General features: G+C 37.1%; 1 protein-coding gene across 3 annotated transcripts in view; it reads right to left on the reverse strand.

Annotated features, from left to right (window-relative positions):
- The window catches only part of UGGT2 (UDP-glucose glycoprotein glucosyltransferase 2), a 188535-nt gene that overhangs the window by 25655 nt on the left and 140378 nt on the right, over positions 1 to 22502 (reverse strand). For all 3 annotated transcript variants that reach the window (XM_045055129.1, XM_011280607.4, XM_045055130.1), the window contains 6 exons: positions 21008 to 21110; positions 18552 to 18631; positions 12212 to 12395; positions 6762 to 6920; positions 6324 to 6409; positions 4342 to 4426 (listed from right to left, as the gene is read on the reverse strand). In XM_045055129.1, coding sequence (XP_044911064.1) covers positions 4342 to 4426; positions 6324 to 6409; positions 6762 to 6920; positions 12212 to 12395; positions 18552 to 18631; positions 21008 to 21110 — 697 coding nt within the window. The remainder of the gene's footprint in view (positions 1 to 4341; positions 4427 to 6323; positions 6410 to 6761; positions 6921 to 12211; positions 12396 to 18551; positions 18632 to 21007; positions 21111 to 22502) is intronic.

Consider the following 22502-nt stretch of genomic DNA (forward strand, 5'->3'; position numbering starts at 1 on the left):
AAACTGCCTAGTTCTTTCAAGGATTTCTTTGCATTCTTGACATACCTATCTTCCTCTTTCTTGGTCTTCATCTTCATTGGACTGGCAAACATCTTCAAGGGGTGTGAAAAATTTTTCTAAACCTTCACTCTTCAGAAAATAACTTTGTCTTTAAGAATTTGGTTAAAGAATCCTAGCTTCAAAATAATTTTCCTCAAAATACTAAAAGCTTTGTTTTGCTGTCTGGTAACATTCATTTTGAAAATGAAAAGTCTGACGCTAGGGTTAGTGTCATTCTATGACTCTGACCTGCCTTTTTTCCCTGATAGTTATTAGGGTTTCATGTGGGCCATCTTTCACTCACGGTAATTTATGGACCCTTATGAACATTATTCCCTCTCCTTCTCTGTGAAATACCCTCCGTCTTTTTTTTTTTTTTTTTTAAAGATTTTTAAGGAATCTCTACATCCAACATGGAGCTGAAACTTACAACCCCTAGATCAGGAGTTGCGTGCTCCACGGAGCAAGCGAGCCAGTGGATCGTCCCCTTCCCTCCATTGTCTATTCTTTCTCTATGGAATTCCTATTCATGGGCTGTGGAATTCATGGGCTGATCCTTAACATTGTTTATCTTTTCTGCTCTCCCTTTTCTGTCTTTTGATATAATTCTGAGATGGATGGTGAGGAGATAAAACGGTGTTATTAAAAAAACAACAGAAGGACTGAGGTGGGTGGTCTGATTCAGGTAGGGCATGATTATTACCTCAAAGATTTGATGGCTATGGTGAAAGAGTTCAACCTGCTCTGTACTATAGACCAAGAAGTCAAATTAGAACCAATAGGCAGAGTGCAAAAATTCAGCTCAAGAAAACCTAAGCGGCTTTTCAATGGTCAAAATAGCTCAAAGATGGAACTGTCCTCTCGTCCCCCAGCCTGGTAGAAATGGTCTTTCTTTCTTGTTTGCAGGGCTAGGATAAAACTTCCTGGAATGCTGGTCCTATAGGGCTTGGTTGAGTTAGTATCTTAAGTAGCTGGTCTGGGTTTTGTGGGGTTTTTCTTCTGAAATGAACAGAAAGAAATGTATTAAAGAAGAGACTGTGTTACTATTGAGACAGAAAATCAAGGTCAATACAGGAGGAAGAGAATCAAAGATGAATGTGAGCAACATGTATAACTGATCACAGGATAAAAAGCAGAGGTGATAAGGAATAGGTTATGATATGGGATGCAAGGTAAAATTTGGTGATACAGTAGTTTAGAATCTAGGCAATATGTAAGGTGTGAGGTTTGGTAGCCTGCTGTTATTGGATCTTAGAAATTACAACCACATTGTATTTTCTAGTTATCTTTGGAAATTAATTTCTGCTCTACTGCACTGTAGATGGAGGATACACCCTGTACAATTTCATTCTTCTGAAATTTGTTGAAACTTGCTTTTCAACTAAATGCAAAGTTAATTTTTATAACATTTTATGTGTATTTGAAAGATTATTCACTTGGTGTTACTGGGTGTTGTGTTCTATATGTGTTTAGGTCAAAATTTATAATCTGTTCAAATCTCTATCTCTTGATATTTTGGTCAGTTTATTGTTATCAGGTACTGAGAGATGGGCATTAAAAATAATCCCAGCATGATAGAGAACTGTAAATTTCTCTAATTCTATTCCTGCCTTATATATGTAAAATGACTTTATCTTAGTAAGGTTATTTGTCTTGTTGTCCTATATCTCTGGTATTAGTAGAGCTATGCCAATTTTCTTTAGCTTAGTATTGGCCTAGAATACTTTTGCCACTCTTGTATTTTATTTTCATCTTCATCCTAAAGTTGTATTCTTAGGTATGAGGTGTACTTTCCACAAACGACATGTAGTTGTAATTTTTAAAAATCCAATATCACAACCTTTGTCTTTTAATTAAAACATTTAGTCTATTTACATTTAATGTAATTGGGTTAAATTCTAACTTATTATTTTGTGCCTCCTCCATATCCCATATATTCTGCTTTATTTCTTCTCCTTTCTTAGTCTGTTTATATTATTTCATTCCATTTTTCCTTTTTATTATGACATTATGCCTTGTTTCTATTCTTTTAGTGGTTATCTTAGAAATTACACTCATATTTGCCTGAAAGTCTAAAAGTAATCATTACCCTTGCTCTGATCAATATAAGAATTTTACATGTTATTGAAAACAACCCTATTTACCTTATGGCTTAAATACGATTGTTATTTTTAAATTCTGTATATTTAAAAAAATCCTTCTAAGACATTACTTTTGTTTTATATATTCACTGTTCATAGAATTATCCACATAATTTACCATTTTCTTCTCTCTTTAATCTTTTAAAACTCAAATGTCCCACTAGAGGTATTTTTTTTTTTTTCTGCCTGAAGTACCTCTTTTAGAACTTTCTTTAGTGTGAGAGTGCTGGTGGCAAATTCAGTTTTTTCCATTTGTCCGAAAATACCTTGTTTTATGTTTCCTCTTGAAAGATATATTTTTAGGGTAAATTATTCTAGCTTGGCATTCTTTTTTTCACTGAGTGCTTTTAAATATCATTCCAGTATCTTTTGGCTTTCATTTTTACTGCTGAGAAATCAACGGTCAGACTATCTATAGCTCTTTGAAGGTAATTTTTCCTTTTTCCTCTGGTTTCTCTCAAGATTTCTCTTTGTTTTCTGCAGTTTTATCATAGGTGTGAATTGTCTTGCTTGGTAATCACTGGACTTTCTGAATATACAAATTGGTAACAGCCATCAGTTCATGAAAATTCTCAGCCATTAATGCTTCAAATATTATACTTCTTTCCTTTTTTAATGTGAGTATAGTTGACACACAATGTTACACTTACCTTATTCTTTCATCATTGTCTGGAACTCCATTTAAAATGATGTTAATTATTCAATACTCATAAAGCACTTTACAAACCGAACTATCTTATCCTTATAACAAACACGTAAGGTATTATTACCCCCAATTTATAGATGAGGAAAATGAAACAAAGAGGCTAAGCAATCTGTCCAAGGTCACACAGCTAGTGAATGGCAGAGCCAGGTTCACCGCAATCCTGGTCTCTCAAATTTCTCACTCTATTCTCTATGTCTTTTATGCTCTCTGCTGTACTATACTCTTTTTAAATGTCTCTGTTACATTTGGAATATTTTCTGGCCTTTCAGCTCACTAATTCTCTCTTTAGACATGTAAAAGTTATCCACCGAATTCTTAATTTTGGTTATAGTATCACTCAGTTTTAAAAGTTCTACTTAAAAAAAAATCAGATATACACTTTTTAATAGTTTTTCGGTCCCTGCAACTGTTTTCAAGTTTGTCTTTCATTTCTTTAAACTCTGTAAGCACAGTTGTTTCAGAGTCTGTGTCAATAATTCTAATACAGGAAGTGTTTATGTGCCTGCTTTCTGTTGTTTGTTTCTGTTGGTTTTCTCTATGTACTTGGAGATAGTAATCTTATTCTAGGGATATATACGTGTTTCTTCCAAATGTCTGTACAACCTCATTAATCTGGAACTAGTTTAGTGCAAATCCAAGGCTCAGGGTTCCCTGGACCACTTGCATGATACAAATTTGGGTTAAAAGACTGTGTGGAATAATTTACTAGGGTTCATCCTTACCCTGAAGCTATAGCCAGCTTATTGTAGAGAGGGTCTTCTAACAGATTACCCACTTTATATGGGTCCAGGATTTTACTTTCTGTCCCCATCACCCTGCAAATTAAATGAAAATGATAGTTCAGGTGTACCAGGATGGACAACTGTTCTCAGGACAAGAGAAGCTTCTGTGCTTACTTCACTAGGCTCTTATTTTCCCTATAATTTTGATTTTGTATTTCCTTGTTTTTCTTATTATTTTGGTACTGTCAGCTCCTCATTGCTTTTAAGATGTTTCAAACACACTTACCGACATCTTTACTAGTTTTAAGTAGGTAAGTTGGTCCAAAGAAATAAATTTGCCATCATTAAAAACTATTTTTCTATCTTTCCTTTTTTTTTTTTTTTTTTTTTTTTTGTAAATGAAAGAAACATCACTTTTTCTTTCAGGGCTAACTTTTCAATCTGTGCTCTTGATCTCAACTCTAGAGCCTAATTTGTAACACTATCTGGCTATGGATACAATAGATATGACAGACCCATCCTAACTTAGAAAAAGTCTTTCCTTTTCTTCTACCTTCAAGCTCTCTGCCTTTCTTTCATGAACTTAACTCTCTTCTTCCTTTCATGCCACAGTTCCAATATGACGTTTTAGGTAGTAAAATTATAAAATGAGTTTGAAAATAATCAATTAAGGACAAAAAAGAGAATTCTTAGTCTAAGAACAAAACCCATGAAGAGCTTCTGCCCCACACACTTGCACTTCCAGTATTTTGCTCTTGAAGCTGTTTATCACAACAATGACATCTCCCAGGTCTGGTTGAGAGTCAGTTCCTTCATGCCTAAAAGCAGAAAAACCTGTAAATGTCTATCATCAACTCAAGAAGAGACATGTAATTATGATGGTATAAATAACAGAATAAATTCATTTTGCAATAAACACAAGTATAACATCACTGTGTATATGTATATTTCCTGTTTCTATAGTCAATTAAGATATGCTATAATACACAATTTTCAAAATTATCCAATTTTAACTTGATACAAATTAAAACTGTACAAAAGTAACTCACTAAATTCCATATTGCCTAATCACTGAGCAAGCTCAAATTATCGCTGATCTTTGCCGTAGTATACCAAGACTACCGCTAAAGTAAAATCTTTCAGGTGTTTTTGGTATATTGCAATGATAATTAAAATATGAAGTGTTTTTGAGACTTTAAAATAAGTTGTTATATATCATAATCGAAGGAATTCTACACCAACAACTTTTCAATATCCACCAGCTATTTTCAAATAGCAAAATTTGAAGTATTAAACCCATAAAACTGAAGATGTCTATTATGCTCATCTGCATGACCTGAATGTGTTTTATATTATAATGTATTTCATTGTCCAATTTTTTTTTCAACGTTTATTTATTTTGGGGACAGAGAGAGACAGAGCATGAACGGGGGAGGGGCAGAGAGAGAGGGAGACACAGAATTGGAAACAGGCTCCAGGCTCTGAGCCATCAGCCCAGAGCCTGACGCGGGGCTCGAACTCACGGACCGCGAGATCGTGACCTGGCTGAAGTCGGACGCTTAACTGACTGCGCCACCCAGGCGCCCCTCATTGTCCAATTTTTGAAATTGCATGAACAAATCAGGTATGATAGCTCTGACCAAAAATTTTTTTTGGTATCATTCTATGTACAGAAAAATGCTGTTAAAAACATTTACAATAAAGCACCAAAGCTGAATTTCGTCAATGAGGGAAGGCAACCAGATGTCAAATTAGTAGATACTTTGAGTTTAGTCAGATTTAGAACACACACCTGAACATTTTCCTGAAATGGAACTCTGAATGGTTACAGGAGTATGTTGACACATGCCTCTGACTCCCTTTTTCTCCCAATTCCCCAGCTGAGGTGGCTAAACCCAAGTAGAAGGCACAGCCATCCCCGACAGTTACCACCAGGAAAAAGAAAGGGTTCCAATTTTTGTGCTAGTAATGTCAAATTTCTTAGAATTTTCAAGAGTTTCCAGTCATAAATGTTGCTCATGGACACCAGCAACTTGAGCCACTGAATCCACTGTCCATCAAGAGCAGGTAGAGCCAGGTCGCACACACTGCAGCTAGACCCACACAAGATCTAAAGCAAACTCCCTCCATCCAACCAGATAGTAGAGGTAGTAGCGAGGAAGACTCTTACCCTATTTCAGGTATTATCGCAAGCACTTTAGAGATGTTAACTCATTTGATCCATACACTCATCCTTTGAGGAGGGTACAACGATTATCCTAGACCCAAAAAGCCCAGGTGGTTGGGATGTTCACCACTGCACTATTCGATCTTTGAGTAACGCTAGGCAACTAAAAGTCACTGGATACATAAGGACAGTCAGCAGCTTCAATGAAAGGAACAAGCTAAGCAAGCAGTCAGAGGACATGGACTTCACTGGGAAAGAATTAATGCAGGGAAAAAGGGGAGCATTCAGATAATTTACATTCTCAATGAGATTTGGAAGAACACAGTATCTCAGTAAAAGCCATTTGCTGCAAAATGAAAGGATTCACTACATGTCAAGAAGCATAACTTTTTTTTTAAAAAACGGACACATACTTATTTTCCTGGGAATCCTAAATATAAATATATTTTAAATTTTTGTAGAGGAAAAATCAATCACCCTCTCACTTCTTATCCAAGACATTAAAGCCTTATTTACACAAAAATTTTAAAGTGGTTTATAGAACTCACCTAACTATTTGATAAATATCTTCAGATTTTCCTTGGCGTAATTTCAGTATCCAAGCACCTGGATTTGCTTTTAATTGAAAATATCCCTTTTAGGATGAGAAAAATATGATCACAGTTATAGGACTAAAAGCCTCCAATTGTTCAAAAAAGATTATACATGAATCATTCAGGAAAGTGTTTACTAGACTGGAGTGGATGAATTCTATAAATGAATTACAAAAAGGAGATTTTGCAATAGCCTGGATAATACATCCTGAAAGTATGATTCCCTTCATTTTTGTTTTACTTAATTACCTTATTTAAGGATCAATTTTGTTTTCTGGGAGCTTTTCAGCAACAGCAGGATAAAATCTATTTCATTTTGTTATCAGGAAAACTTCGAGGATTTCCCCCAAACATGTAATTACATACAATCGATTAAGTACTGATAATACTTACGAGATTGGCCATCACTATTGTATCGACCACAACAGGTTTACTTTTTGTGCCTAGTGTGAACTGCAGACCCCGAGGAGGCTGTTCTGTCACTGTATCGAAGCAGTGTCCTTCAAGTAGTAGATATTCCAGCTCATATTCTGCGGTGACAGTTCTCTCAATCTATGGGGGAAAACAGGTCATTACTTCTGGTGTTAGTAATTCTCATAAAATAAATTTTGTAATAAATAAACGTAATTAATATCAGTCAATGTATTGTGGGGGCAACGTCAAGTCTTTCATACTAGTGACTTAATGGTTGAGTCAATTTCTTCAAGACCAAAACTCATGATGAGTTTTTTTTCTCCTTTCCCATGACATCAGCTCTACTCCAACCTCATGATATATGCACCAATATCACGGGCAGGAAAGATGTCATCAAGTTGGAGTATTTGAAGATCTCTTCAAAACAGAGTGAGATGGGAAACTCCTCAAGGAATCTGCTTCATTGGCTGTTGCCCTTGAGCTCCTCCAGATCTGGCAAGAAAGCCAACTTATCACCTTTCTTGTAATATAAAAAGTTAATATTTCATTGTTTTGCACTCAAAATAAAATATGCTCATCAAAAAATTGAGCAAATATAAAAATGTGGAAAAGAGAAAAAAACAGAAATTACCTACAGATTTAACATTCATTACACATAACACATTTCTTTTTCTTTTCTGTAATTTTTTTTCTAAGAAAATGTAACCAGCTGTTTCATTAAATAGTTTTCTATGAACACGTCCCTGTCTCTACAAATCTCTTTTTAAAGAGCTAAGACTTTTGGGCACCTGGGTGGCGCAGTTGGTTAAGCATCCGACTTCGGCTCAGGTCATGATCTCACGGTTTGTGAGTTCGGGCCCGATGTGGGGCTCTGTGCTGACAGCTCAGAGCCTGGAGCCTGCTTCGGATTCTATGTCTCCCTCTCTCTCTGCCCCTCCCTTGCTCATGCTCTGTCTCTGTCTCAAAAATAAATAAAACATTGAAAAAAAAATTAAAAAAAAAAAAGATCTAAGACTTTTTCCAGATTTCCCTCTACTGCAAATGTATTTTAGGGATAACACTTTTTCTCTACTTGATATGAAAAACATAAGCAAACATGAGGCTGAATCAAATGGTATAAGTGACTTTTACATGGTTTGGTAATTTTGTTGAGCAGATGAAACAGTGATGCTCACTATACGGTATCATTTTATTTCGCTGTGAGTTTTTGACACTATTTTTTGGTGTGTTTAGGATATAAAGTATTTCAAAACATTCTCTATTGGATAGCTGCTTTTCCTCACAATCACCACAGAAAGAATGATAATACTTGTGTGCAGCATTTCTCTTCAAGTTCAGGTCTTAAGAACAAGAGATAAGTACTTTCTTTGACAACGGTGCTTGTTTCAACGTTAGCTGGGATCTGAATTACTTGAACTTCTACTAGTCTAGCAATGAGCTTCACCTACATCACGCACGTGTGCCCCCAGTCCTGACAGCACCATGTGTGCAAGGAAACATTCACAGGAGACAGTCTCAGGAGGGGAGAAGAGTGAAGTCAAAACAAAATCACAGAACTTTACAGACGAGGAACTGTACCTCACAGTGGTCACGAAGCTGAAATATTTTTCTTTAGGAGTTACATATTAGGGCAAAGTCCAAATACACATCAGATTGAGACCAGTAATACTTTTATTTTATAATACATTAATGTGAAACTTTCTCTTGTCCCTATAGATTTGGATAACAGACATCAATTCTACGGACTTCCTCAAACTACAACACCAAAAACAGACAATCCATTTTTCAAAGAGTTGTTTCTAGTGAATATTATAAGTTCATTTCAAATAATTTCATTAAGGTAACTTAAGTTAAATTGGTTTCTAGTATCAAGGTTTATTTTTAGCAAGGACAGGAGTTTGTGGTCTTTTGTGATGTTTGCATTTCCTTTATGTGCTTACTTATCTGTTCTAAATGTTAGCTTATTGATATGAGACATGAATTTAATACCTTACAAATATAACTTTGGGTGCATATTAATATTTCTAAATATAAGTGTTTATTGTTCTGTGGCTAAATAGTAAGGAAGTTAGCTTCTTCCTTTAAAAAAATATAAGTTTAATTATAAAGATTATCATTTGGATTTATTAACAATTATCTATGGTAGCAAAATATGAATTCTTTCACAATTACACTGGCAATGGACATCTAAATTACAGCTGACTCTTCTTGTTACTATGAGCACTGGGTGTTATATGTAAGTGATGAATCACTGAATTTTACTCCTGAAACTAAAATTACATTATATGTTAACTAACTAGAATTTAAGTAAAAATTTGGAAAAAATTAAATTACAGCTGGCCTTTGAACAACATGGGTTTGAACCGCATGGTTCCACTTACATATGGGATTCTTTTTTTATAAATACAGTACAGTACTGGAAAAGCATGTCCTCTCCTGTATAATTTTCTTAGTCAGGTTTTTCTTCTCCAGCTTACTCGGGTGCTATATGTAAGTGATGAATCACTGAATTCTATTCCTGAAATTATTACACTATATGTTAACAAACCTGGATTTAAATGAAAAAAAATTTACATCCATGTTTTTAAAAACCACTACAATAGTGTTAAAGATAAATATGGAAATAAAATTTCCTATTATAAAAAAAGAATTTTAAAAATTAGTAATTTATGAAAAGTACAATATATATGACATATAAAAAATATGTGTTGATTGCTTATGTGAAGTAAGGCTTCTCATCAACAGTAGGCTATTAGTAGTTAAGTTTTGGGCAGGAGTCAAAGTTATATGCAGATTTTTGACTGTGTGTGTGTGTGTGTGTGTGTGTGTGTGTGTGTGTGTGTGTGTGTGTGTCGGGGGCGGGGTGGGGGGGGCGGTGTCAGCAGCCCTGCCCCTGTGTTGTTCAAAGGTCAACTGTACTGCTGTTTCGGAGGCAGCTAATACATTGTTCTATGAATTCCTTTTTAACACAGCCACCTCCTACTATCCTTTAGCAATCTTTTATTCCTCACTTTCTCTTTAGGGGTAAACATACACTAGTGTTTCAGGTGTTTTGGTATCTTTCAGATACAGGCTGTGATTTAATATAACTGAGGAGTCTTCGGATGAAGTTCTAATAACAAGCTCCAAGGAGAACCACTTCTAAATTCCAGGGAAGAGGGATTGTCTCACTTTAAGCTTCCCTAGAACCACTTCTGTCACCTTCGATTTTGGCATTAATGATGGTTGTGTCATAAGCACATGAACAAAAGTCCTGGTGAGGGAGAGTTTTACGCCATCAAATGTTTTTAGGTGTCTATGAAACGTCCAGGGATTAGACGCAAAGGAGTACTTGCACGAGCCAACGCGTGGGACAAATCTCTATCTGCCTCATTTTTGTCAGCCGTACTTTCCCTTTTACCTGCAACTCCTTCTCTCTACTCCAACAAGTGTCTCTACTTTGTGATTTCAGATTCTTCTAGGATTGTTGTGGGTCATACTGGAAGTATGTACAGAACATAGCGGGAGAGAAGAGACTTACAAGTAGTTAACTTTCATAGCCCCGAGAATTTGTAATTTCCTTCGGTTTATTCATATAATCTATGAAGTCAGAAAAAACGATTTCTCTTTATTTTAGTCTTCTAAAATAAATGTAACTATTCTTCATTTAAATAGCTTCTAGGGGCGCCTGGGTGGCGCAGTCGGTTGGGCGTCCGACTTCAGCCAGGTCACGATCTCGCGGTCCGTGAGTTCGAGCCCCGCGTCAGGCTCTGGGCTGATGGCTCGGAGCCTGGAGCCTGTTTCCGATTCTGTGTCTCCCTCTCTCTCTGCCCCTCCCCCGTTCATACTCTGTCTCTCTCTGTCCCAAAAATAAATAAACATTGAAAAAAAATTAAAAAATAAAAAATAAAAAAAAATAGCTTCTAGAAGCATCTGGCTGGCTCTTTGTATAATTTTTAATATATATTTTAATATAAATATATATACATTGTATATTTATTAATAGCTTCTAAAAAGACACTGCTGTATCCGCTAGTCACAACAATGTGTAGTTAATCTCCATTAATTGTTTAATAGCTGCTTAACTTTTTACCACAGATTCAATTTAAATCTTTTCTAAGCTGTGTTAATTCTCCCACCTCAAACTCTTTAGCATTTGGGTTGGAACTTATAAATTCATCTTATTGGTATAGATCACTGAACTCTCTTAATGGAGAATCCAGACAATCCTTTAAGAGAGCTGGCTGATCACAGAGAAAACAGGATTGTTTTTTACGTTTTGACAAACTCATTTCTGAATTTTCTCTCCTGGATTATGTTATTTTGCTGCTTTTCTATGCTTTCCTGATATTTGAAGGACTGATTATTGGTGATGGCTATGGCAGGGTTTTAGGTCCTTCTCTGGGTGGCTGAGGCTGACAGCAGTGGGTGTGTTCCCCGGAAGTGATGGGAAACCACACAATCTATTCACAACTGGATCTGAAGAAACCCTGGAAGGAAAGTCTTTAGACAAAGGTAACACATGAGAAACAAATATGATGAACAATCTTAACCATTTTATCAGCGGTAAAATGTTCACAGCCTAGGTTAAAGCAGTAGCTACAAGAAGCTGCCACACTCAGAGCTGGAAAACAGGTCAGGGCTACGCAGAACCAAGCCAAGAGGGAAGACACTAAGAAGGAGGGATTTGCTCCCTTCTCTGGATACCTATTCTCTAGGTAAGCTCTCCTAAAATGCTTCTGTTTTTAGGAGTATTTTGGGGTGCTTCAGTGATATCCAAGAATTCTGCCACTGGTCCAGTAATGTCATTAGCCACGAATCAGTTCTGACTTCTGAATCCAATTTTTTGAAAGACCGAGTGTATTTTAAAATAGCCTCCTCCCCTTTTGTGGGCCCTGGGCGGAATGTAATAGGTGGGGAAGAGAAGGCTGGACATTTCCTGGAGAAGGATCACAGGGTGGGGGTGCAGGGAGTGGGGCCAGAGGGTGGGCAGAGGTAGGGCAGGGAGTGTAGGGGGCAGGTGGGAAGCAGTGCACCCAGCCTGCAGTTTTGAGAGCGCCCTGTTCCCTGCTTTCTACCCTAATCTCGTTCGGGCTGCTTTCTCTGGCCATGCAGTTTCTCTGAGGGGCAAAATAGGTATTCACGGTGTTGTCCTAAGTCATCCAACTCCATATTTCCTACGTCGTTCATCTTAGAGGAGCACCTGTGAAGTAGGGGTCTGAGGCAACAAAGAAGGTGAGAGTACCTAGGAACCTGGAAAACTAGAGAAGGTGAATTTGCAAATTAAGGAAACTCAAAAATCAAAGGAAAGGCTGGATCAGGACCTAGAACCATAAGGAAGAAAATTCTGGGAGCAGCCATGGCATGATCAGTCATTGCTTACAATTACAGTGGCTGACAAGAATGTACCCTATTCCTCTTATCTTATACAACTTTACAGGACAACTTACATCCTTGAGGTGAATATTATCAAGGTCACAATTGCTGTGTACTGTTTCAACCAACCAGCCTTCAGGAGTAATCATGTTGAGGGTTAGAAGGGGTGCTTCAGGGATATCCAAGAATTTTGCCACTGGTCCAGTAATGTCATTACCCACTAACATCAGTTCTGGCTCCAGAACAAAACGATAAAAGCTGTCAACAGAACATAAATAAAAATACATACTATGACCAAAACTGAAATTTCTTCTAAAATATTTAAAAACTGAAAATCACTTACAAACATGACCAAAAAGTCTCAAATTAAAAAGACTAAAACACACTGTAACTGCAGAACGGTTGATGCTTATAAATGGTACAAGTCTGTTTACACTGTCATCTATTACCAGATTGTATATATCATATATCCTTGTTAATTATTTCTTAATGAACATGGTTAGAATGCTTTTAGGATATACCGACTTATGTGGGTTCTAGTATTATGAGCTGTATTTGCTCACTGATCCTTCTTCAGATTTGACTATTTGTCAGCCATTTTATTAAATGTTGGCACCACTAATGTATGAGGAGAAGTGATAACCAGAAAGCAAATAAAATTCAAGCTAAAATTCTGATGAAAGTTCAATTAAAAACAAATAGGACTGGGGCACCTGAGTGGCTCAGTCAGTTGAGTATCTGACTCTTGACTTCAGCTCAGGTATGATCCCAGGGTTGTGGGATCAAGCTCTGTGTTGGGAAAGGCAAGGTGCAGGGGGAGGTACAAGGTGAATGAGGGGTGAACAGGGGGTATGAGCCATCCATGAAGAAGCTGAGAAGAGAAAGAATGCAGAAGAGGAGAAAAAAGTCTGGGCTCCAGAGGAGAGGTTACTAAGAGAGCAATTTATTTCTCTTCTTTTTTAAAAAAAATTTTTTTAACGTTTATTTATTTTTGAGACAGAGAGACAGAGCATGAACAGGGGAGGGTCAGAGAGAGGGAGACACTGAATCTGAAACAGGCTCCAGGCTCTGAGCTGTCAGCACAGAGCCCGACGTGGGGCTTGAACTCACGAACCACGAGATCATGACCTGAGCCGAAGTCAGATGCTTAACCAACTGAGCCACCCAGGCGCCCCTTTTTATTTCTCTTCTTAAATTGAGGAAACTCTCAGGACAGAAAGAAAAGGGCTGGCAGGGAGGTCAAAGACATGGAACAAAGGAGCTATGTGACAAAGCAAGTGTGGGTTCCAACAGGAAGGGAGGATTAGCTAAGAGGAGATTCAGCACCCCTTCCCCTACCCCGCAGGAAGGCTGGGACACGTGGGAGACACAGCAGGGTGCCCACAACCTGTGCCACGTCTGAGAAGGAGGGACAGTATTCTAAAAGCAAAGGGCTTGGGGACCAATGTGTCATCTAGTTTTCTTGATAGATGCTACCGAGTAAATAATACTCTGTTGAGCCCATAGTTCCAAACCAGTTTCAAAGTCTTTGTGTTATGCAGCATTATTAACTGCTCAAAGCATCTGTCTGGTACATTAAGGGTCATTTCACCTTAGGTCAAGTTCTTTCCTTCCTAATGGATTATGCTTCCTTATGTTCAATATTCTTACTCTTTATAGGGATACTATGGAGAGCATCTCTAGTCGTGTGAATAAAAATTCTGTACTCACAGAGCTAACTGACCTCTCTCCATTAGTGGCTAAAATAAGATGAAAGCTTTTGTTTGGATTTAGAGGGACGTAATAAAATTTGAAATACACAAGATAAATGAGAAGTATGAAAAATGAATGAGATATGAGGACATGAGTCTCAGGAAAGGAATGAATGTACCCTAAATTTTCATCTAAATTCCTTACATTTCCCATTTTATTGCTTTCCAAACACTGTATTAAAAATATTTGCCATGTTTAAAATATCTGCTCAAGGCAATAACCTATGTTTATCAATTACAACAAATACAATTCAATAAGTAAACAAGGGACTAACCGAATGCAACTTTTCTGTCTTGTGTTTGCATGGTACATTGACAAGCCTTTTTTTTTTTTTTTTTTTGCCCCGTGACACCTGAAAGATCTGCATATTCCTATCAGAAAGGGTGGCTCAAAATGATAGTGACCCTGACCCAGAAAGGGGAAGACGGGTAAGTTTTTGTCCCCACTTTAGAGGCCATGTTATTTCAACAGTTTTAATGTGAAATATTTGCATCTATTCTTGTGCCAGTACCATACTGTCTTGATGATTACAGCCTTGTAGTAGAGGCTAAGGTCTGGGATTGTGATGCTTCCCGCTTTGGTTTTCTTTTTCAACATAACTTTGGCTATTCAGGGCCTTTTGTGATTCCATACAAATTTTAGGATTGTTTGCTCTAGCTTTGAGAAGAATGCCAAGGCAATTTGGATTGGGATTGCACTGAACATGTAGATTGCTTTGGGTAGTAATGACATTTTAACAATATTTGTTCTTCCAATCCATGAGCATTGAATGTTTTTCCATTTGTGTCTTCTTCAATTTCCTTCATAAATTTTCTATAGTTTTCAGCATACAGATCTTTTACATCTTTGGTTAGATTTATTCCTTGGTATTTTACAGTTCTTGGTGCAATTGTAAATGGGATCGATGTCTTGATTTCTCTTTCTGTTGCTTCATTATTGGTGTATAGAAAGACAACTGATTTGTATACACTGATTTTGTATCCTGCAACTTTGCTGAATTCCTAGCAACTTTTTTGTATCTAGCAACTTTTTGGTGAAGTCTTTCCAAATTTCCATGTAGAGTATCATGTCATCTACAAAAAGTGAAAGTTTGACTTCTTCTTGCCAATTTGGATGCCTTTTATTTCATTTTATTGTCTTATTGCTGAGGCGAGGACTTCCAACACTATGTTAAACAACTAAGAGTGGACATCACTGTTGTGTTCCTGATCTCAGGGGGAAAGCTCTGTTTTTCCCCCATTGAGGAGGATATTAGCTGTGGGCTTTTCATATATGGCTTCTATGATGTTTAGGCATGTTCCTTCTATCCCGACTTTCTTGAGGGTTTTATGAAGAAAGGATGCTGTATTTTGTCACATACTTTCTCCATCCAAGATAGGACCATACAGTTCTTATTCTTTCTTCTATTAATGTGATGTATAACACTGATAGGTTTTCGAATACTGAACCAGCCCTGCAGCCCAAGAATGAATCCCACTTGATTGTGGTGAATACCTCTTTTGATATACTGTTGAATTTGATTTGCTAGTATCTTGTTGAGAATTTGTGCATCCAATGTTCATCAGGGATATTGACGTGTAATTCTCCTTTTTAGTGGAGTCTCTGGTTTGCAAATCAAGGTAATGATGGCTTCATACAATGAGTCTGAAAGCTTTCCTCCCATTTCTATTTTTGGAACAGCTTGAGAAGGATAGGCATTAACTCTGCTTTAAATGTCTGGTAGAATTCCCCTGGGAAGCCATCTGGCCCAGGACTCTTACTTATTGGGAGATTTTTGAATAACTGATTCAATTTCTCCACTGGTTATGGGTCTGTTTAAATTTTCTATTTCTTCCCATTTGAGTTTTAGTAGTGTGTAGGTGTCTAATTTGTCCATTTCTTCCAGGTTGTCCAGTTTGTTGGCATATAATTTGCATAGTATTCTCTGATAATTGTTTGTATTTCTGTGGTGTTGGTTGTGATCTATCCTCTTTTCATTTGTGATTTTATCTATTTGGGTCCTCTTTTTGAGAAGTCTGGCTAGGGGTTTATCAATTTTGTCTGTTTTTTTAAAAAAACCAGCTCCTAGATTCATTGATCTGTTCTACTGTTTTGTTTTGTTTTTTGATTCTGTATTGTTTATTTCTGCTCTAATGTTTACTATTTCTATTCTTCTGCTGGCTTTGGGGTTTCTTTGCTGTCCTGCTTCTAGTTCCTCTAGGTATGCTGTTAGTTTTTGTATTTGGGATTTTTCTTGTTTCTTGAGATAGGTCTGGATTACAATGTATCTGCCTTTGCTGCATCCCAAGCGGTTTGGACTGTCGTGTCTTCATTTTCACTTGTTTCCATGTATTTTTTAAACTTCTTTAATTGCCTGGTTGACCCATTCATTCTTTAGTAGGATGTTCTTTAACCTCCATGCATTTGGAGGCTTTCCAATTTTTTTTTCTGTGGCTGATTTCAAGTTTCATACTGTTGTGATCAGAAAATATGCATGGTATGATCTCAATTCTTTTATATGTTTGAGGACTGTTTTGTGACCCAGCATGTGATCTATCTTGGAGAATGTTCCATGTACACTCTAGAAGAATATATACTCTGCTGCTTTTGGATGAAAAATTCTGAATCTATCTGTCAAATCCATCTGGTCCAGTGTATCATTCAAGGCCATTGTTTCTTTATTGATTTTTTTGCCTAGATTATCTGTCCATTGTTTTAAGTGGAGTATTAAAGTCCCCTGCAATTATAGTATTCCTATCAATAAGATTGCTTCTGTTTGTGATTAACTGATTTATGTATTTGGGTGCTTCCAAGTTGAGAGCATAAACATTTATAATTTTTAGCTCTTCTTGAAGGATAGAACCCCATGGTACTGGCACAAGAACAGAAACATAGACCAATGGAATGAAGAACCTGGAATTGGACCCACAAGTGTATGGCCAACTAATCTTTGACAAAGCAGGAAAGAGTATCCAATGGAAAAGAGACAGTCTCTTTAGCAAATGGTGCTGGGAGAATGAAACTGGACGACTTTCTGACACCATACACAAAAACAAACTCAAAATAGATGAAAGACCTAAATGTCAGACAGGAAACCACCAAAACCCCAGAGAAGAAAAACGATCTCTTTGACCTCAGCTGCAGCAACTTCTTGTTTGACACGTCTCCAAAGGCAAGGGAAATAAAAGCAAAACTGTACTATTGGGACCTCATCAAGATAAAAAGCTTTTGCACTGCAAAGGAAACAATCAACAAAACTAAAAGGCAACCGATGGAATGGGGGAAGATATTTGCAAATGACATATCAGATAAAGGATTAAACTTACCAAACTCAACACCCGAAAAACAAGTTATCCAGTGAAGAAATGGGAAGAAAACATGAACAGACACTTTTCCAAAGAAGATATCCAGAGAGCCAACAGACACATGAAAAGATGCTCAACATCACTCATCATCAGGGAAATACAAATTAAAACCACAGTAAGATACCACCTCACACCAGTAAGAGTGCTTAAAATTAACAACTCAGGAAACAACAGATGCTGGTGAGGATGTGGAGAAACAGGAATCCTCTTGCATTGTTGGTGGGAATGTAAACTAATGAAGCCATTCTGGAAAACAGTGTGGAGGTTCCTTAAAAAATTAAAAATAGAATTACCCTACGACCCAGCAATTGATCCTGCCTGAATCAATACAGGACTGCTGATTCAAAAGGGTACATGTACCCCAATGTTTATAGCAGTGCTTTCAATAATAGCCAAATCATGGAAAGAACCCAAATGTCCATCAACTGATGAATGGATAAAGATGTGTTTTATATATACAATGGAATACTACTTGGCAATAAGAAAGAATGAAATCCTGCCATTTGCAACAATGTGGATGGAACTGGAGGGCATTATGCTAAGTGAAATAACTCAGTCAGAGAAAGACAGATATCATATGTTTTCACTCATATATGGAACTTGAGAAACTTAATAGAGGACCATGGGAGAAGGAAAGGGAAAAAATAGTTTCAAACAGAGAGGGAGGCAAACCATAACAGACTCTTGAATGTGGAGAACAAACTGAGGGTTGACAGAGGGGATGGAGAAAGGGGAGAAATGGGTGATGGCCACTGAGGAGGACACTTGTTGGGATGAGCACTGGGTGTTGTATGTAAGCGATGAATCATAGGAATCTACCCCCCAAACCAAGAGCACACCATATATACTGTATGTTAACTAACTTGACAATAAATTATATATAAAAATTTTTAATTGCATATAATAAACATTTTCTGTATTATTAAAAGATTATTCTACACTAACTACATCTCAATACTTCCGAATAGAAATGAGACAATATCATAAAGTTCATTTTGATAATTCAGCTCTGAAGTACTGAAAGTACACAAACACAAAAATGGTTTAATTCAACTTTATATAGGTATTTCTACATCACATTTTCAAAAATACCCATGGACAAACATAAATCCATGTAAATACTGTAATTATGTCAGATCAATTTTACTGGTTATTATAATTTTGCGTCCATTAAGGTTAATAAATTATCTTTGGTCTTCTGATTTTTCAGTTAACCATCTTGTGAAGAAAAAAAAACAGACCCAGTAATTATGGTCCTTTCTTTTAGTCTTAGCAACTGCAAACTTTTTGAAATGAAATTATGTTCACTCAGACTCACCTCGTTAAAGGGGCTTCTGAAAGCTTACCCCTACAGTTCATGAACAACTTTATCTTCATGTTGATAATCTTGCCAAGTACCTGTTAGAAAAAAATTCCCATATTTTATATTAAATAATCTTAATATCTAACATTTATTAGGCATTTACTATGCACCAGGCACTGTGTTCACACCTTTAAAAAATGTTTTATTTATTTTTGAGAGAGAAGGGGTGGCAAAGAGGCAGAAAGAGACAGGAACAGAGGATCTGAAGAAGGCTCTGTGATGACAGCAGTGAACCTGATGCAGCGCTTGAACTCACGACCCAAAAAATCATGACCTGAGCCAAAGTCTGACACTTAACTGACTGAGCTACTCAGGTGCCCTGCGTTCACACTTGATATTCATTATCTCATGTGATCCTCACAACAGCCTTTAGAGGTGACCACCTTCACAGCTGAGCCACAGAGAAATGTAGTAGTAATTCACCCAAGATCACACAATAAATCATGGCCAGGGTCAGATTTGAATCCAGACAGTTGATTTCATTGCTCAAGAGTTACGCGGCCTCCCTTTTGCCTAATGTGACTTTCTTTCATGGTCTCCATATTTCCTTAGTATTGAAGAACAAGTAAAATAATTGCTGGAACTATGACATGTGAATACAAAGTGCTGTCCTCACAGCAACAATGGCCAGGGTGCCCCAGTCCATTTGGAATTCTGCCCACGTGGTAGAGATGTAGGAAGTTCCTAGCTACATATGGAGGAAATACTGTCTCTTTTCCTGGGGCATATGATGTAGAAGAATTATTAATTTTGGTAGTCCCTACCTCTAGAAGGCAAGTCAGTGCAGATTTGAAAGATATTAGTCAACAGAGGACATAGAGAAAGACAGAAGGATGAGAAAAGGCACATAGAACAGGAAAGAACAGGCTTGAGAAGGAATCAGGACAGACTAAGGATTTCAGAGCCCTATTTCCTATTCTATCATTCCTCATATTTGCTACAACAGAGGTCACTGAGGCACTGTTTTTCTCAAGTGTTCAATGAGAAACTATCCATTTCTTCCAATAAATTATGTTTTATAGCATAAATTTTCGTTATGGTAAGAAATAATAAATTATATGAAGTGCTAAGGTGCTCAGAAGGAAACATGTTATTATTTCCAATCACATAAACTGGGATCCAATCCCATATTTTATATTTCCATTTAAATTCCTATTTTATTCCTAAATTCTACCTTTACATAAAAACTTCGGAGGTAAGCAATGTTTTTTTTTTTTTTTCTGAATAATGACTCTGTAGGAATAGGTATTTATACACTAAAATGCATCATATTAGCTCCATGCCTTACAGATACAATGATTGATTTCTGTTTTCTTTTAAATTTATTTATTTTGAGAGAGAGAGAGAGAGAGAGAGAGGACCAGCGGCGGGGGGGGGGGGGGGGGGGGGGGGCAGGAAGAGGGACAGAATCCCAAGCAGGCTCCATGCTGTCAGCACAGAGCCTCATGCAGGGCTCACGTCAGTGAGACAAGACTGGATGGGTATGCCCTTGCTCTCCCCTTCCCGCTCACAGGAACACAGAGGTGGGTCAGAGGAGCCTGACTGGATCTGAGGCCACGAGACACCAGCCGCTTCAGGAGGAAGACTGAACTACCACACAAAGGCTGGCCAAGTCCTCACCGTGGGGCCGCCTTAGCCACTCCAGGCTGCTGTGAGATGAGAGAAATAAACTCCAGTCTTGAAGGTTCTGTTACTTTGGCCAAACTTTCTGAATCTAACCTTCACTCACCTGTTTGGCTATTGTTACTTATTATACCATCGGCTTCTCCAGAAGCCATTTCTTCAGAACTCGAGACAGGGTGAAGACAGGAAGACCGTGTGTTAGTTAGCTCAGAATGCTGCCACAGAATACCACAGACTGGGTGGCTTAAACAACAGAAATTTACTAATTTTCAATCAAGAGGCCGGCTGATTCTGTTTCTGGTGAAAGCCCTCTTCCTGCCTTGGAGGCAGCCACCATGTTGCCACGTGCTCACATGACCTCTGCTTTGTGTGTGTGTGAGGCGAGAAAGAGAGCTCTCTCTCTTCCTCTTCTGTAAGGATATAAATCCTATTGGATTAGGGCCCAAACTGTAAAATCTCATTTAACCTTAATTAGCCCCTAAAGGCCCCATTTCCAAACACAGTCACAGGAAGGGTAGGGCTTCACCATATAAATTTCAGGGGAGGTGGAGACAACAATTAAGTCCACAGCAACACCGAACCTTGGGCCTGCCATACACCTCGTGCACAGCCTTACACCACTCCATTTTCTACATTGAAATATGATTAAAAAGTTACACAGAATAAAGAATCAAGAGGACATAAACACTATACTTGAAAACAGACCTGACAGATTAATGATAAATTTCAAAACAAAAGTATATAATAAAATGACATATATAGAATATAGAATAAAAATATTATCTCACAATCAATAACTGGGCCATCTTCTGTGCCTCTCTTGTCAATGGATCAACAATAGCAATGACATCAAAGAACATACCATTCTCTTGAGGCTTTATCTTTATAATGCTACGAAAATAGAAAATAAGATGAAAGGGGATGAGTTAAATCTCTAATTATCTAATAAACCTTAATCTCAGCTATACACATTCTTATAAATTGTTCTCTTTCTCACTAGATTAAAAAAACCTGGTTATTTCACAGATGAAAATGCAAATTTAAAAGCCTCATGTTTGTGTTCAATAAACTACAAAACTGGAAGGAAACAGAGAAAATAAGAACTTATGAACGAGTGATTTTTAAAAACTCTTCAAAGAACAATACTATTACAGTGAAAACTCTAACTTTAACCTCCCCCAAATTCTCATGGACCATACAACATAAAAAATAAAACCAGGTTACTTTTGTGTTGGTTGAATATATTTTTTCAGATTTGAGAATAAAATTAACTGTTCAGTAGTTTTTTTGAATTTAGTATTTAAAAAACTCCAATATATCATATAACAGGAAAGTTCAGGAGGTAAAAGCCCAAATTTATCATACTTATTTTTGGCCCCAGGCACCTTCTCCCGAGCTCCTCCTCTCAGTCTTCCTGCTTGTTTCTTTCACTGAACTAAGTTCTAAGTTGGAAGATGGACTCATCGTTACAAGGAACACAGAGCACAGAAGAGGCCAGTGAAAGATAATAAATTTTATATTTAACGTAATTCAAAGTTAAAAGTATATACTTGACTAAAAGTACAGAATATTCAATTGAATTACTGTTTTAACACTGTAATAATACAGGAAGTCAGTTTTTTGAGATGTATGAATTATATTTTATGTATTACAAAGGGATGAAGGTTACCAAATCAAAATGTATCCCTGTAAAATTACAGGGATATAGTCTTCTTTGGTGCAGAAAGACTATAAATATCTAGACTTTTTGCAGCGAAGGGATGAATTTCTCAGCAATGAAAGTTAACATAAAAGTCACTTCAAATATGGGTCCTTGACAAAGAAATGAAAGATATTTTATTTTATATGAAGTTGACATGATTTAATTTTGTGAAAAATAGGAGTGACAGAATCAGACAACATATCCTGCTACGGAACTATTACTAGAAATAAGGACTACAAATCAGAAGTTTTAAAACTGAAGAGACTATCTACAGTGGTTAATTACTTTAGTTATGTTGGTGACAATTTTACCAATTATTGCTATACTTGTAGCATTACTCAAAACTTGTATTTTCTGTATGTGCTGTTATGGTGGCTAAAAGCAGGCATCTGTTTATTCAGACTACTGCCGATTGGCTAAAACTGCCAATATGCCCAAACTGCCAAAACTGGTTATTTTCTGTTGTGGAGGCTAAAGCAGGCATCTGTTTACTCAGACGACTGCCGATTCTGTGAGGCTGTCTGTATCCGAATCCAACAGTCCCTCTCCATCATCTATTTCTACATGCATTGATGTAGACT

Source organism: Felis catus, chromosome A1 (genome assembly GCF_018350175.1).
Source record: "Felis catus isolate Fca126 chromosome A1, F.catus_Fca126_mat1.0, whole genome shotgun sequence".
In the NCBI taxonomy this organism is placed as follows: domain Eukaryota; kingdom Metazoa; phylum Chordata; class Mammalia; order Carnivora; family Felidae; genus Felis; species Felis catus.